This window comes from Haplochromis burtoni, unplaced genomic scaffold, assembly GCF_018398535.1.
Source record: "Haplochromis burtoni strain Fernald_Lab_line unplaced genomic scaffold, NCSU_Asbu1 Contig_12, whole genome shotgun sequence".
In the NCBI taxonomy this organism is placed as follows: domain Eukaryota; kingdom Metazoa; phylum Chordata; class Actinopteri; order Cichliformes; family Cichlidae; genus Haplochromis; species Haplochromis burtoni.
This window is the reverse complement of record NW_024582373.1, coordinates 1,591,632-1,607,091: the sequence shown is the minus strand read 5'-3', so window position 1 is coordinate 1,607,091 and position 15,460 is coordinate 1,591,632. Positions and strand designations below refer to the sequence as shown.

The 15,460-nt window shown below is 43.6% G+C and overlaps 1 protein-coding gene and 2 non-coding genes across 3 annotated transcripts; 2 read left to right on the top strand and 1 right to left on the bottom strand.

Annotated features, from left to right (window-relative positions):
* Positions 1-6,572: 6,572 nt before the first annotated feature.
* Positions 6,573-11,807, bottom strand: rpn1 (ribophorin I). The gene is made up of 10 exons (XM_005915385.3): positions 11,438-11,807; positions 10,420-10,484; positions 9,823-10,129; positions 9,520-9,729; positions 9,246-9,438; positions 9,065-9,164; positions 8,832-8,970; positions 7,981-8,100; positions 7,606-7,851; positions 6,573-7,518 (listed from the first exon to the last, which is right to left on the bottom strand). The coding sequence occupies exons 1-10, from the start codon at positions 11,675-11,677 to the stop codon at positions 7,336-7,338; spliced, it is 1,803 nt and encodes a 600-aa protein (XP_005915447.1). The 5' UTR covers positions 11,678-11,807; the 3' UTR covers positions 6,573-7,335.
* A 264-nt stretch (positions 11,808-12,071) lies between these two features.
* On the top strand, positions 12,072-12,144 carry trnaf-gaa. The gene has a single exon. It is a non-coding gene; the product is annotated as a tRNA-Phe (tRNA).
* Positions 12,145-14,303: 2,159 nt separating this feature from the next.
* trnaf-gaa lies at positions 14,304-14,376 on the top strand. The gene has a single exon. It is a non-coding gene; the product is annotated as a tRNA-Phe (tRNA).
* Positions 14,377-15,460: the final 1,084 nt, after the last annotated feature.

Genomic DNA, 15,460 nt, shown 5'->3' with positions numbered 1-15,460 from the left:
CCCCCCCCCCTTTTAATACCACGGCATCTCCACCGGCCCGGTGCTCTGATGGTCTCCTAGACAACCGAGATAACGGTGCAGCAGTTTTCCATATCGGTCCCGGAGTCTATTATAGCTCGGGATTAGCTCTCTTTCCGAAAAGGTCATATACAAAGTCACCAATCCTGCTCTTTTCGCTGCCATATGGCCCCACGCGTGAGGGCACATTCATAAACATGCGTGTGTCATTTGATTTATTGCCATTAGACTAATGGCACTGTCCCGTTTTACTGCGCTTCAAAAACTAGTCATGTAAACTGGAGCCTTGTGAGGAGACAGCGAGACCACGGTTATCCCCAGGACTGAGACTGCGAGTTTCTGCAGGAGAGACAGCTGGCCAGGAGACCATGTGCTGTTATATAGCGACCCCTGGCGAGAAAGGGATGTACTGTAGGACAAGCGTACAGTACTTGGATTCAGAAAGCAAATCTCCCTCACTTTAACACTTCTGTTGCAGTCCTGCTCTACAATCAGCAGTTCAAAACGTCATATGGATTTAGTTTTTAAATTAAAAGTGTTCCATCATGTTTTCAGCAGCAGATCATTGGGTCATAGAATCTGCAGGCCTGGATTAGTGCACTTTATCACACTGCTCTTGGCTATCGTCTCTCTCTCTCTCCAAGTGATAGCGAATGTACCCACATCCACCCACCTGAAATAACATTTTTTGCTAATATTTATCCCCTCTCTACACTGCACTCATAACTCATTCACATTTATGGTTTCACACTCTTCCACACCTCTACCACGGCTAATTTGAAGTTCGCTTTTGCTGCAGTTGCTGGAGCTACACGGTGCACCCAGATTCAAATAAATACACACTTTGACACTGCTTTGTGGTCTTCAGTGATGGCGAGGATGTGCGGCTAACATTGCTCTGTCATTGCATTAATATGTTTGTTTTTTGTTTCCCACCTTTTGAATTGCCTGTCTGCTGCACCAGACGTTGTGGGTGGAGCTGGTTCAAATACTGAAGTCTAACAAGCTGACTAAACCATCTGCAGTGAAAGCATAGGCTCCATTTTTATCCCTGTAGTTTCCCCACTTTGTTTCCATAATCATTTGCTCTGCTAGTATATAGAATTATTCATCTTTATATATATTTGTATAGTTTTTTAAACAGCATTTTTCAATACCCTCCTCATTGATCAGCCTGTTTTGTGCGCTCTTACGTTCATTGGCCTTACTCTTACTTTCATATTTTTTAAAACCTTTGGGTAAAACATTCCAAGGCTACACCTGTGTGTATTTGTCCTTGGACTCTATCAGGCGGGATAGGAAGCTGTGCTATGAAAGCTGAACTGTCGCACCAGTCTCTGATCACCTTTTCAGGGTCTTCGGTGTAATTGGCTGCATTCATTCTTCACTCAGTTCAGTCCAGTCTCCCTTTTCCTGCTGCTGAGAAGTTCCCCTCTAGTCGCGATGTGTCACCGTCCTTCTCTGTAGGTGGCTTTAGTAGTCAGAGTGATGAACACGGGGTGTGCCAGACGCTGTGCTTCGAGCTATACCCAGATAGTTCAGCTTTTATCTCATCAGACCAGGGAATGTCCTTTAATGTTGTATTTTACTAAATATGTGGATGTGGCAACATTATATAGTTACGGTGGCTGTTTTAAGGGTAAATGTCTGACTTGATGGAGGGTAGCTGAGAAGGATCAGTCTCTCTGTTACTATTTCACTGTTGTTGTTGTTTAACAGGCTTCTTGAGAATATCCAAGACCTTTTAAATTATTTCATACCTGTGAAATGTGCTTTTCCAAATTTCCAACAGAAGTCTACAGAGAGTTCCCTTGAGTTTGTGGTTTAAAGTGAATTGTGAGCTTTACATATAACGGGTACATTACTCTCGTACCTTACTCTGTTCAGTTTGGCAAATGTCTCTGTCTTTTTCTTTAAAACATTAAAAATAAATAAATGAACTTATAAAATGTTTTCTCTCTGTCATTATGACACTTACGTTGATATACAAAACAAATGTGTTCGCGTTCCCATGTATCACATAAAGCAGGCTAAATTGTGCAAAGAAAGTGAAAGGGTGCAAATACTTTCCGAGTCTCTGAAGACTGGGTAACAAAGAAACGGTGATATTCAAGCAGTACAGCAAGGGAGGGAGACTAGTGCACAGCTGGAATGTTCCAGCTGGGATTCCCGGTGGCTGGACAGGAAGTTTGAGGAGTTCTGACAGGAAGTGTGTTCTCAGAGAGGGTGGAGAGAGAGAGAGAAGGGGGAGATGTTTCCTGTTGGTTCTCCCCACATGTTTTGACGCCTTGCTCATTCTGGGTCCTCTTCACACCCACCATGCACACGTACCAGTATGCAAATGCTGCTGGTCACATCCACCCGTGCTAATAGCAGACTGCTATTAGAGGATAGTGGTAAGCTGAGAGAGTAAATCATGTACGTAGGGCAGGATTGTGTCACAGGATGCAGATGTCACCACATGAAGTGAAACTTCCTGCCCATCAAAGCAGTCAGTACCAGTTTAATGGACTCACAATGTGGAGCCCGTGTAAATTAGGCTTCCAAAATTCAGGAGGGAGAAATGATGGAGGAAAGGAGGAGAGAAGGAAAAAAATAAAGTGTGTGTTTGCAGGGGGGTGGGGTGGGGGTGGGGGCGGGGGGGCTGTATTGTAGGAAGAGATCTGATGGAGTGATATGTGGATTGCGAGAGGAAAACTCTCTTTGTCTCTTCTGAGCTCAGTGGACAATCAAAGTTTCCTATCAGCTCTGGAGTAGGGGAAATTGGCTGCCCTGGGAAGGAGAGGGCCACTCTCACAGCCAATGGGAAGTGCCCCTGTCACTCTAATCAGGTCTGATAGAGAAAGTAGGAAACGTGTGTGTGCCCGTGCACATGCTCCGACGAGAGTGGCTTTTAACAGAGAGCAGCTTTGTTTCACTTGTCTTCGTATGATCCAAGATGATACAAAGTAGCGTCAGGCCTTCATCTGCAGCTTATCCCCTGCACTGAGGGACAGACATGAGCTGCACGGGCACGTTTTTTTTGCCAAAAACTTGCCCTGAGAGGCATGACCATCGGTGCTTTGATGGAGCGCCATGTGGCAGAGATCAGTGGGTCTTAGTGGGAGCTGTGGACAGTTGCACATAAGGACGGCAAGGGAAGAGGATTACTGTCTCATCAATACAAATCCATACAGGGAAGGAGGCTGACATCAATATGCACAGAGATATAGGCAGGGGCTTTGAGTGAGCGTGCACGGTGTAAACATCTGCACAAGAGAACCACAACGGTGAACTATGGATTCATGGGGGGAGGGGGGGTTGTTGTTGTTTTTTGTGCCATCCATCGTTCTCACTGTCCCTCCATCCCCACCTTCTCCATACCAGACAAGAATGCCCCCCCACCCAACCCCCAATCCTCTGTTTGAAGTCCCATCTCCATCTCTGCGCTCCTACACTGTCCTTCCCTTCCTCTGCCTGTCTGAATGTCATATCTGTCAGCCTCGCTCCTCCCCGCCTCCTGCAGCTGCAACCGGGGCTACAGACGCCTTCATTGTCCTCCTCTTCCTCACCCTGACGCTTCTGCACCCGGCCACATCACACCTGCCACCTGCACAGGAGGCAGAGCCCTGGGACCTGAGCCGCGGGGGCTTTCATCCACTCCTCACCTCGCCCTTCAAGAGCCTCTCATCCCCTCATCCCGGCGCCCTGTCACTGAGGAATGGCTGGTGCAGAGGGCCGTGGCAGAGTGGGACACAGAGCTCCTGTTGTAAAAAAAAAAAAAATGTTTTAAGCGGAGCCAGAGGGAATCAGTGCAGGTGAGGCGTGTGTTTGAGGGCGAGTTTTGCGGTTAGATTTGACTCATATTTCTTCTTTTTGATGATATTCCTTTATGGCTGAGTATGAGGAGTGGATGAACTGAATGAATGTATGTCATGAGGAGCGTGGACCTGAGAGTGTGCGCATAATAACATGCTGACAGTGAGGGTGGTGGCTCTGTCTCAGTGATTTATGAGAGTGTGCTGTGAAGGGTCCTCTGAGCAGGATATTGTTCCCTGACTGGTGACTTCTGCCTCTCTCTCTCTTTGTGTGTGTGTGTAGTTGTGTGTGTGTGTGTGTGTGTGTGCATTTGAGAGCAAGAAAGATTAAGAGGGAGAGTACTGCAGGTGAGCCCTCAATGTAATCAATCACCACCACGTCACCAAGCCTAGGGACTTGTGGATTACCTCTTCAACTGATATCTAGTTTGACTCCAAATCTTTTTTTCCCCTTCTTTTTTTTTGCATATTCATTATTTCTGGCAGATAAAGAATGAACACACTCTGCATCATTACTATACTTCAGGAAAGGAAGATAATAATCGACTCCATGCCTGAGGGGGGACCGTGACAGCTCAACCGCATGGCCCAACCAGTCCAACACCCTGCACAAACCCCACCATCCACCTCAAACACACACACACACACACACGGTTTGCCACATCAGGATACAGTGCTGCACACGAATTCCGGTTCAAACAGTATTTTGCTCGGTTTACACCAACAGATAAACCGCAGCTCTTCTGTGACCGGTAATCATATCCTGGCCCAGAACTGAAAAGACTGAAAGGCCTCCAATGAGCCACAACAAGACAAACAGCCGTGTAGGGAAGCGAATGCATCAACAGACTCATGTTTGACACGAGCATTAAGGTGCAGCCACGTTCGATGGCATCTCCGTCGGAGTAAAATACCAGAGACAATACAAGTAGAGTTTACGTACAACTGTAAGAGCGTTCCAATTTCTAGCTTTGATACCTTCTGGTCCTTTTGTAGGTTATTCCGGGGGAAAAAGACACAGCCTGCAGTAGTGTGCAAAAGTCTGGAGCCACTCTTTATTTCTTAATATCTTCTGTAGGCCAGACTTTCTTTTCATTTTTAATGTGAAGGTCTGCTGAAGGTCTTTTTAAGTTTTTATTTGGACATTGACTTTTGAATAATTTTAAATTGCATCTTTAGGCTGTCCCCATTTCTTTAGCTGAATCTATAGAAATGCCAAAGAAAACCGTTTGGTGGGTATAAACTTGTATTGGAACAACAAAATGATTCCCAAAGACTATAAACTGATAATTTGGCCTATTTCAGCGAACATTTTGTTCAGTATGTGTTTGCTGATATACGATACACAACTTCGTCCCTGTCATGATTGCAGCCATTAAGGCAGAAACTTGCTTCGATTTAAAATAAGCATTTAAAGTTTCGTAACTCCACGAAAGATTAAGTAAATAAGTTCATGTTTAACTTGCAACTTGATAAATTATGTTGATGTCATTCATTTTAAAAGATGTGTTGCATACATATTAGTCTCCATCACAAGGTTACCTCTGTATGATGAAGTGCTGCTCTGAAGTTAGAGAGAAAGTAAGCTCACTGGCCACTTCATTAGTTACACCTCTCTAGCAGATCCAGTAAGGTGTTCAGAAAATTTTGTGTGTCGTCCAGCAGATTTGCCCAATTTCCTGTTCACCCGCGTCCCAAAGGTGCTCCATTAGATTCATGTCACGTTCAAGGAATCAGTTTGAGAAGATTTGAGCCCTCTGACAGCGACAAGGCATTTTCACCCAGAGAACTGCCGCTCCCAGTAGATCAGCAGTTTCAGCCCACCTGGCACTAACATCCATGTCACTTAAATCACCTTTCTTCCCCATTCTGATGCTCGGTTTGAACTTCAGTAAGTTTTCTTCACTACATGTTGTTAGATTGGCTCATGAGGCATCTGCTATAACGAGCAGTTGAACAGGAATACCTAATTAAGTTGCTGATCGATGTATTTGTCAGTGTTCTGTCTTTAAGGTCTCAATGTCATTTAACACTTCCACATAAAAAAACCCGTCTCTGGTGCTGAGGTGGACGTGAGCCCGCTGCTGTGAGAATGAGACTGTGCGGCTCTCTGGACTCGCGCCGCTCCAAATCTCCACTCGAGTAAAAACATACAAACAAAATCACCATTGTGTGGTCTTTCACCAGCAACCAAGCATCAGTGCTAACAGACATTGTCTTTGCTCTCTCCCTGCTGCGTATTTACTGAATGATTATTGTATGGCACATACAATATGCGCACACTGTCATTGTGAGGGGAACTGGGCTGTTATTATGGAGCAGGAAATGACCTGCCAGGACCCCTGGTGACCTCTGAGGGAAAGTGATGACCTCAGACTGACCCTTCTGTTTGTCCTGAGCTCATACTGTGCTTGAGGCAGGTCAGCTCCTCTGCTGACTGGGTAGGAGAAGGCCATAGGTGGGGTTACTTTCAAGCAAGGAATGCAACAATGAGCAGGAAATTCCCTCTGAAGTGCCAGTTTTAAATGAACTAGTCAGTGTGGAAAACTCGCTTTTTCTTGTTTTGATGATGTCAGGATGGCACAGCGTAAATTTTAGTTATCTCGGCATTCGAAGGTACAAGTGAGATCAAAATGCAGTTTAATACGGTTTGACTTTTTTTCTCCAGCATGATAACACGTTAGTTATTGACACAAGCACACCCCCTTATGATGAACCAGGGGTACTGCATGCCAAAATCACAACTTCCAACAAGAATGAGTCTCTCAAAACTTTATTTCAAATTTGACAGTTTTCCACATTACTGCCCATTTCACAAATGTGTTTTCCAGCTTCAATGTCTTTTCTCACATACAAGATAATCTCTTTTATTGTTTAATCTCACAGTCAAAAAAAATTTATACCAAGAAAAATGTAGAACATAAGACTGAGGGACATCTAAAACAAGCATTTTGGGATGACAGAATCAGAGCTTTGGATTTTTTCCAAATACACACGTCGGGCAGGGGAGAGTAAAAACAAAATGCAAGTGCAAAAAAGATAAACCGATGGCAAAAAAAAAAGCAAGTCATCTTCGAACTTAAAAGTTAGAGATGATTCAGTTTTAAAGTACAGCATACGAGTAAAGACAGGAGACTGAAAACACTCGGGCCGTTCAGCTATTCGTTTCAAAAACAGTCCCTTAACCCTTAACTTCAGAGTGGAAAAAAAAAGAGATTTGAACATGGAACGGAAGAACAAATCTTTCACAAAGTTTTAGCTCCACTGAAAAACAAGAAGAAAAACAAAAAAAGCCAAACAGTTGTGATGAAGCTGCTCTAGAGCTTAGTGACTTCAAGTTTATCGCAAGGCACGAGTGTTTGGATAAACCCGTCACTACCGTAAGAGCCGGTGTTCATAGTCCATGTCTGGATGGTAAAATACTAAAACAAGAAAAGTGTGAGCATGAGTCACTTCATCAGATTCTCATACAAACAGTTGGTTTATGTTGCGGCAAGGGTGCCTGTCAGCGTGTCGCAGTTTAAAGGGCATCCAGCAGACTGTCGATGCGGCCGACGAGCTCTTGCCTCTTGCTGGTCAGATTCTTCTCGCTCTCGATGTAGGCCTCCTTCTTGACTTTCCCCGCCACCAGCCTCTCTGCTTCCTGGCAGGAGCGGCACACCAGCTCCTTCACCTGGCCGTCCAGCTTCTGCACCTCTCCGACCTGATGAAACAGAGAGGTAAGGCACTACTGCTGCGCGTCCCATTAATAAAAATCTAATTTTCCTCACAATCTCCCAAGATCACTCACCTTGTCGGCCAGGTCAGAGCCCTCTGCCTTGAGGCGGGCCTGCAGCGAGCTGATTTCATTGGTGAGAGTGCGGTGGTCGGCCTCCAAAGTCTTCCGGCCGCTGTTGAGCGCCCCCGTGTCGCGGGACTGCTTGTAGCGGTTGACCACCTCGTCCATGTGGCGGTACAGGCCCAGACGTTTGTTGACCAGAGTGAGCACCTGCTCTGTGATGGATGCGACCTTCATGCGAACCTCAGCAGCTGGATCCTGAGCAAAGACAAGAAAACAAAGTGAACAGAATGAACACCATAAATCTACTTTTGTGCAGGGTAGCTGCTTAATGAGGAGAGATTAGGTAAAATGCGGTCAACATCAACTAGAAAGGTGTTTTCATACCTTTGTGATGGCGAAGTCCAGACGTACATAGATGATGACGGTGAAGAAGAGTATGTAGAAGGCACCTACAACCAAGAGAGGCTCCTGCAGCATCAGGATCTTATTGAAGTTATAGTGAACCTGGCGATCAGGAGAGAGGGGGCACAAAGAATCACATGGAAACAGTTTAAATGTCAGCGCTGTCATCATTATATAGCCAATGTGTTGTGCAATCAATAATTACATCATGATGATTAATTGCGGTTAACCCCTTTTTTTAGACAGACCGAAAGAGATTACAATTGTAAAAAAGAAATGCTATGACTCGATATAACCTCTATGCAGATGATATTAAATACCAAGCTCACTGACCTAATGCTACGGCAAGAAGAAAGATGATCAAATTATCAAATAATTAAATCAGTGTGTAAAATGTTGCTGTTGTGAAGTATTCAGTGCAGACAGGTGTCTGCCAAGATCTGTTGAAGCCAAGAAAAAACAAACTGTACAGCTTCAACATACTTGGACACGTGGTTCATAAACTTGTGGTAACAACTCAAAAACCTGCTTCTAAATATTAAGTGTTCGTGTGTACACATAAAACACGTCTCTACCATGTTAGCATCAGCACAGATGGTCGTTAGTGGAGACCTATTTTTGAACTATGAGCTCAAAGATGATGCAGCTAAGAGCCTCCAAGCCTAATTTTATTGTGGCATTATACCCTCACCCTGATGATACTGCATATTGATAAAGAGTGACAGGTTCTAACAGCTTCCTTAGTTACAAAGAGAAAACCACTTCTGATCTAAATAACCTCAAACCTGAGACACCATGAATGGATTTTTGTCTTCTTCTACGGTGCATCTTACCACGAAATCCTGAATGTGCTGCTCCACCAGGTTGTTCTTGGTGGCCACCAGCACTGGCCGCCCAAAAGTGTCCAGGTATGTATAGTGCAGCTGGTTCGGCATGCGGCTGATTTTGTAAGGTGTATCCACATGAATGTTTCTGAGAAGACAAGACAAAGATATAGAAGGGAAAATAAATATCAAGCCCTGTAAACACTCCTCAAAGGAGATACTTTAGGTGTGTTTGCACTGACCTGGCTCCCTCTGGCAGGATGATTTTCACAGTCATTTCATCAATCACCTGGTCATCATACACATGGTCAACAAGTCTCATCTTCAATGCATACTGATCACCTGGGATATACAATGGCACGACATATAAGCTAAGGCATCCAGAGATTAATTAACAAAACTGGTGATCAGAAATCGACTCACCCAGCATGTAAAGGTACTCATAACTAGGCAGATTGTAGCCAATTATGTAGTGAGTCTTCCAGCCTCCAAACAAAGGAAAACGAGGCCTGACCTCTACCTCCACTGAGTCATCCAGAACCTGCAAGTGGGAGGTGGAGATGTTTCCAATCTCATCCCGATAGTAAACGTCTTGGGCCGAGGCAGGGAGGATAGTCTGGTGAGGAGAATCTATATAATTATCAGAGAAACTGTGAAAGCTTAAATGACACTGGTTGGGTGTCTAGAAGAAACAAACCTTGAAGGACTTGATAGATGAGATGCCGCTGTCTGACTGACGCTGGTAATCATAACGTGAAAAGGGGCCCTTCAGAATGGCTCCGGTGTGCCTCAGGTCGATGGTTTCTTCCACTGCAATGTTGCCCCAGTGAGACACCTCAATGGTACGAGTGATGCTGCTGATGGTGAGGAAGGGTGTGTTGTTTTCATAATGGATCTTCATTGCGTCCTGGACAGAGGAGAACACAAGCAAACAGCAGATCAGTTTAGCAGCTGTTTTGTAGCTTCGCTATAAGCTAATCAAACCTGGTCAGAGCTGTACCTTGCTAAACGGAGCAATGTCGCGGAAGGGTCCATACTCAATAATCTCATCGGTTTTGCTTGGGTTGCCCAGCTTTGTGTAGCTCTCTGCGGTCTTGGACGCAAGGCGGACGCGTGTGGTCTGGGTGCGGGTTGGATACGGGGAGTAGAAGTAGTGGTCCCCCTGGAAAATCACCAGCTGACGCTCAGCCTGGGTGATGTGTGTGGGGAAGGGCTTCAGGACGTGGCTGAACGTCATCTCCACCTTGGTCTTCAGCTGAGCACCTGCAGCCAAGCTGGAGGGCAGCTGCACTTTATAAAACTCCCCACTGTTGCAGAAGAGATGACAGAGAGGAGCACAGGTAAGACATATTTGATGGATCACATCAGATTCTCGGGACATGCACGTCTTGGACGTGTACGTCCAAGTTAAGAAATCCTGTTTTGGATATTGATCAAAAATAATCATGACTGTGATTTTCGTCAGAAACCAGCAACCCTACCATCTTCACCATCTTCCAGAAAATAAAATGGTGCTTCAAATGCACCAGTTCTGCAGTCTGTTTTCATCATGTAAGGTCTTTATAATCTGCTTAGTAGACAGTGTCTGATCTCTCACCTTTGACCCTGAATTGTTGTCTGCTGTAGTTCAAGTGTGCCATCCTCCTCTTCATCACCCTTCACCTGTGAAAGCAGGCAGTCAGAGAATATTTGTGTAATGTATGCAGTTACTTGCACGATAAGTCTCTTCTTGAATTAATGGTAAGCGTTTCAAGTAATTTCTTCATTACTTTATGAAATGTAACAAATATTTTATAGAGTTAGGTTTGCTGTTAGCCAATTTAGGTTAGTGTCGTTGGTTTGCTAGTGACAGCTTTTTTTTAATAGCATTAGCTAACTTCTTGGCTAATGCTAACTTCATTGGTCAGTAGCAATGTTGTTACTCGACTAACATTGTTATGATGATGCAGGAGTGCCACAAACACAGGCATATAGGATCGTGCTTCAACACTATAGGACTTTGAGGGAATCGTTTGTAACGTATCTGTTATTGTGTCATTATTCTGTCAAACAGGAGCATTGTTACGGTTTCATTCATAGTGGAAGGGGGCAGGCTTGTGCGCAGTCACACACGGAAGTAAGCTGCCCAGGCATACGTGTCATTCAGCCACTGACAGAGCGTGGAGCCCTGCGGAAGTCATTGTCTTGTTACCCACATCCATGGCACTTTAAAATAAATATGGCACTTCTGGGCATAAATAACTACATTTCCCGAACTGGGGTGAATGCACTGCACATACCGAGCTCGTAATACTTGCTACTGTTAGCTAACTGTGTCTATGTGACTCCCCACTTGCAGAGCTCACTGCCAACAGAATCACACTGTTGAATCACACATAGCCAGTAGCTTTGCTTCCATGCATTCAATGAACAAGCCGTGACCTTTTACTACGGGAGGGCACTGACTTCTGCAGGTTTGCTGTTGGCACCTCACAAAAATAAAAAACTGCAAGCTGTAAAGACAGTGCACAGCACTGCATGTGTAGTTTGCAACAGAACAGCTAACAAGCTAAAGCTAGCTAGCCGGCTACAGGCGGAGGTGTTAGCGCAGTTTCATTCACTGATGTTTAGCTCACCGAAGCTCCGATGTATGCCAGATGCGGAGCCAGGCCCTCCTCCACTGCGAGTATGAAACTGTGCACGGCCGAGTTCCCCTGGTTGGACAGCACGATTTCGGCAGTGATCTTGGCCAGATGCGTGCTCAGGTCCACTGTCCTCTTCACATCCTCGTTTACCAAACCGTCCGCTGAAACCTGCGGACCCAGAGCAGCCAGGAGCAGCAGGTAGGCGGTGAAAAGCAGGGAGGTTTGGGTCATGGTTAAAATAAGATAGGAGCTGAAATGCTGTAGTTACTGGGTTAAGAGAGGAAGAAATGTAGAGCAGCAAAGAAAGGCCGCCGTGCCGCTCTACATCGAAAAGGATGACGCCTCATTCAGTACGACGTGATGACGTCACTACGCGCACTTTTTCAACGTGCAGTGCGTCGGAAGCGGTTGCGAAACAGAAAAGCCGTCAATTAACTTGGCTTTCAAAAACTGTTTTGCAAAATAAAGGAATCATACAGTTTGTCGTTTTTTTCTACAGCGCAAAAGTCAAACATAATGATGGTGGTCGTCTCAATTTATCACTGGAATAACAACAAGCTTATTGTGTTACTACCATTTCTGGCTGTGATGACGTAGATCAGCATGTTTGTACATGGTACAGCGAGCCGAAATAGCTCAGTTGGGAGAGCGTTAGACTGAAGATCTAAAGGTCCCTGGTTCGATCCCGGGTTTCGGCAGCATTGGGGAAACATTTTAAAGATACACCTCGCCGTTTTTCCGCCGTTAAGTTTTTCTCTTACCACATTGGTTTTTGGTTTTACAGCACACTGAGCGTACTATCACAGTATGTACATCATATCTGGTATTACATTTGGTAAAAGATTTTAAAAATGTTAAAAGATGAAGGGGGGAATCAACTACAAAAACAATTACAACACTCAACTAGCTTTTCTTCTTTTTTTTGCTTTTTCATATATTTGTGTTGCTACTACAGACTGTTGAATGGTTGCATAGTGCATTGTTTGTCCGAGATTCTGAGATAAGCTTTTAATACAGCATGAAAAAGGTAGTGGTATCACTGAGGGCATATATACGTCTGCTCCATTGACTGTTTTTCAGTTTAAAATGAGTAGTCTTGAAAGTACAGTCATTAACTCTTTGGGTTCTTTAATAGAAAAAACAAACAATGATTACTCATGAATCTGCATTGATTATTGTGTAATACATCTTCCGACAAACTGATGCATTCTCATACACTTAGAATACATTAAATCAACAATCAATTAATTCAGTAAATATACAGAGCTGTGGATGTTTTTTTGGAAACCACCATGTTTTCGCACCATCATCAATATACCATTCTGTCTTAATCCCATTACAAAAGGCAGAAGAGAAGAGAATTGGTACACACTCATGTACGTGGACTGGTCATGCAACATAGAGCACCTGTATAAAAAAAGCACAAAGCCAACTGTACTTCCTTAGGAGGCTGAGGTCTTTTAACATCTGCAGGAAGCTCCTGAGGATGTTTTACCAGTCAGTGGTTGCTGGAGTACTTTTCTATGCTGTGGTGTGCTGGGGGAGCAGCACAGCAAAGAAGGACTCATCCAGGCTGGATAAACTGATCAGGAAGGCTGGCTCTGTGGTCGGTATGAAGCTGGACACTCTGGTGACAATGCAGAAAAAAAGACACTAAAGAAACTGCTGGACATTATGGACAGTGCTGGGCATCCTCTGCACACGGCCATAAACAACCAGAGGAGTCTGTTCAGTGACAGGTTGCTTCTCCCAAAGTCAAGAACCAACAGACTTAAAAACTCCTTTGTCCCACACACCATCAAACTGTTTAACTCCTCTCTGGAGGGGAGAGGGAGGGGAAACAGGAGGGGGACAACTAAGCTGTAGTGCCTCTTCACTGTGCAATACTTTTTGTTAATATCCAACAGTGCAATAGACTTCAATATGTGAAATGTGCAATTCCCTTGTATTCTTATTCCTATTTATTCTATTTATCCCTTTTGTATACTCTGTATTTATATATGTCTCTGTATTTATAGATGTGTATATATTTCTGCTCACATTCTGTAACTTCTATCGGTGCTGTGCTATTGGAAACAGAATTTCCCGGAGGAACCCACCCGAAGGATTAATAAAGTTTTATCTAATTTAATCTAATCTAATCTATGTTCCTTGGAGGCAATTTTAAATTAATGTGTGAACCTTCAAGGATCATACCTATATTTTATCATCTGAGAAGGAGCCACCTTCACAAAGAAGTGAAACCTGAAGGAAAGAAACAACATGACCAGCTTCTGGTAAAAGGTCCTCATCTTTCTCCTGACCCCAAGCCGCATCTTCTGAATTATATAATACACATTGGACTAAACATACTCCTTTCTTCCAGATATTGACACAATTACTTATTGTGTTTAGCTAGCTCTCATCAGCTGTCTGACAAGAGCTAGCTAAACAGCTCGTTATAAGCTGATATTATGCCAGGTAACATCCGGCTCAAGTGACCTAAACAATTTGATTACATTTTCACATCGTTTTCATTAACGCTGGCAACCGACAGAAAACAGCAGCATTTATCATTTAATTTATCTTGACTGACTTTACAATTACTGTGATTACTTTCACAAACTTTTACAGCCTCTAGAATAAATAGATGTGGACATATATTGACAGCTGAGGTAAGCAGCAGACTAACAGCTTACACTCACAAGAGAGACACAGTGGTCACCGTAGAAAGAATTGTGCAGGGATTAATTTATAAAGAGATATAATTTATAAAGCTGGGGTCAATGACTGATTCTCAGTGTCAAGCAATCTTAAACGTTTTAGTTATATTATAGGCTAGCGAGCTGTATGTTTGTCTTTTTATGTGACTCAAGAGGCCGAAATAGCTCAGTTGGGAGAGCGTTAGACTGAAGATCTAAAGGTCCCTGGTTCGATCCTGGGTTTCGGCAGAATTTGGGATGGCTTTTAAAGCCTTTGCCATCATCAAATGTCTCAGGTCATATATTAGACTGTATTTAGTTTGTGTCACAGTAATTGCAGAAGTACGGAGGTATGCGGCTTTGAACGTGTAATTCATATTGTATGAGATCAAAATGCTAACCATTCTATGCATCACTTGATCAACTTACATTTCTGCATCAAGGCAGTATCGCTTAAATCATCCTTCACCTCTATGATCTGTTTTCTTCATGTGCTTCATGTGCATATGATCAGTCCTGTGCTGTTTTACCATTTCATTCTTTGAGGTTCTCCCATCATCCCTCAAAGACCAGCAGATTTTTGTCTTTCTGGGGAACCCACAGTCACAATTCTCAGGACAGGGTTATGGTCATTCTCGAATTTTGTTACTACTGTGCTATATACAAAAAAAGCACCCTTGTTCAATCCTGGGTTTTGGCAGCTAATACAGCAAATTCTAAACATGGGTCAGATAAATAATGTATCAAATCCCTCAGGAGAAAAGAGGAAGAATCAGAAAATAGCAGCAAGCGAGTTGTAGAAACACAAACTAATGAGTGATTTAAACTTCGCGGTAGGTAAGTGGCTAATGCCGTTGGTGTATTTATGGTTGTGCTGGTGCATAACATATTAAATGCCCTGTGGTCATGGCCTGGTGTTTTATATGCAGTACAAGCCAATAGAAACTAACACAATACTTATTTCTTTCCCGTGTCCCATTATTTGTTGTGGTGAGGGTTTTTTTGTACCCCAAGTTTTTTCACTTCTTTGTACATTCCCTCACACTCATTCTAATATTTTCAATGATCTCCTCCAGGAATTTACTTATATCACTATAATGATTATAATTCCCTGTATTGAGATGATGATTGTTTTTTTTCTAACTGGTAAATTCAAAAACTTTGTTGAAAAAGTAGCAGGAAATTCACAGGAGGAATTGATAGTAATGAACAGGCCAATCATTTGCCACGTGTAGCTTCATTTCATATATACCCATAGCCTGTAGCACTTTTCTAATCTAACTAAGCACTCAAAGCAGTCTTTACTATACCTTTGTACATTGTCTAACACTCA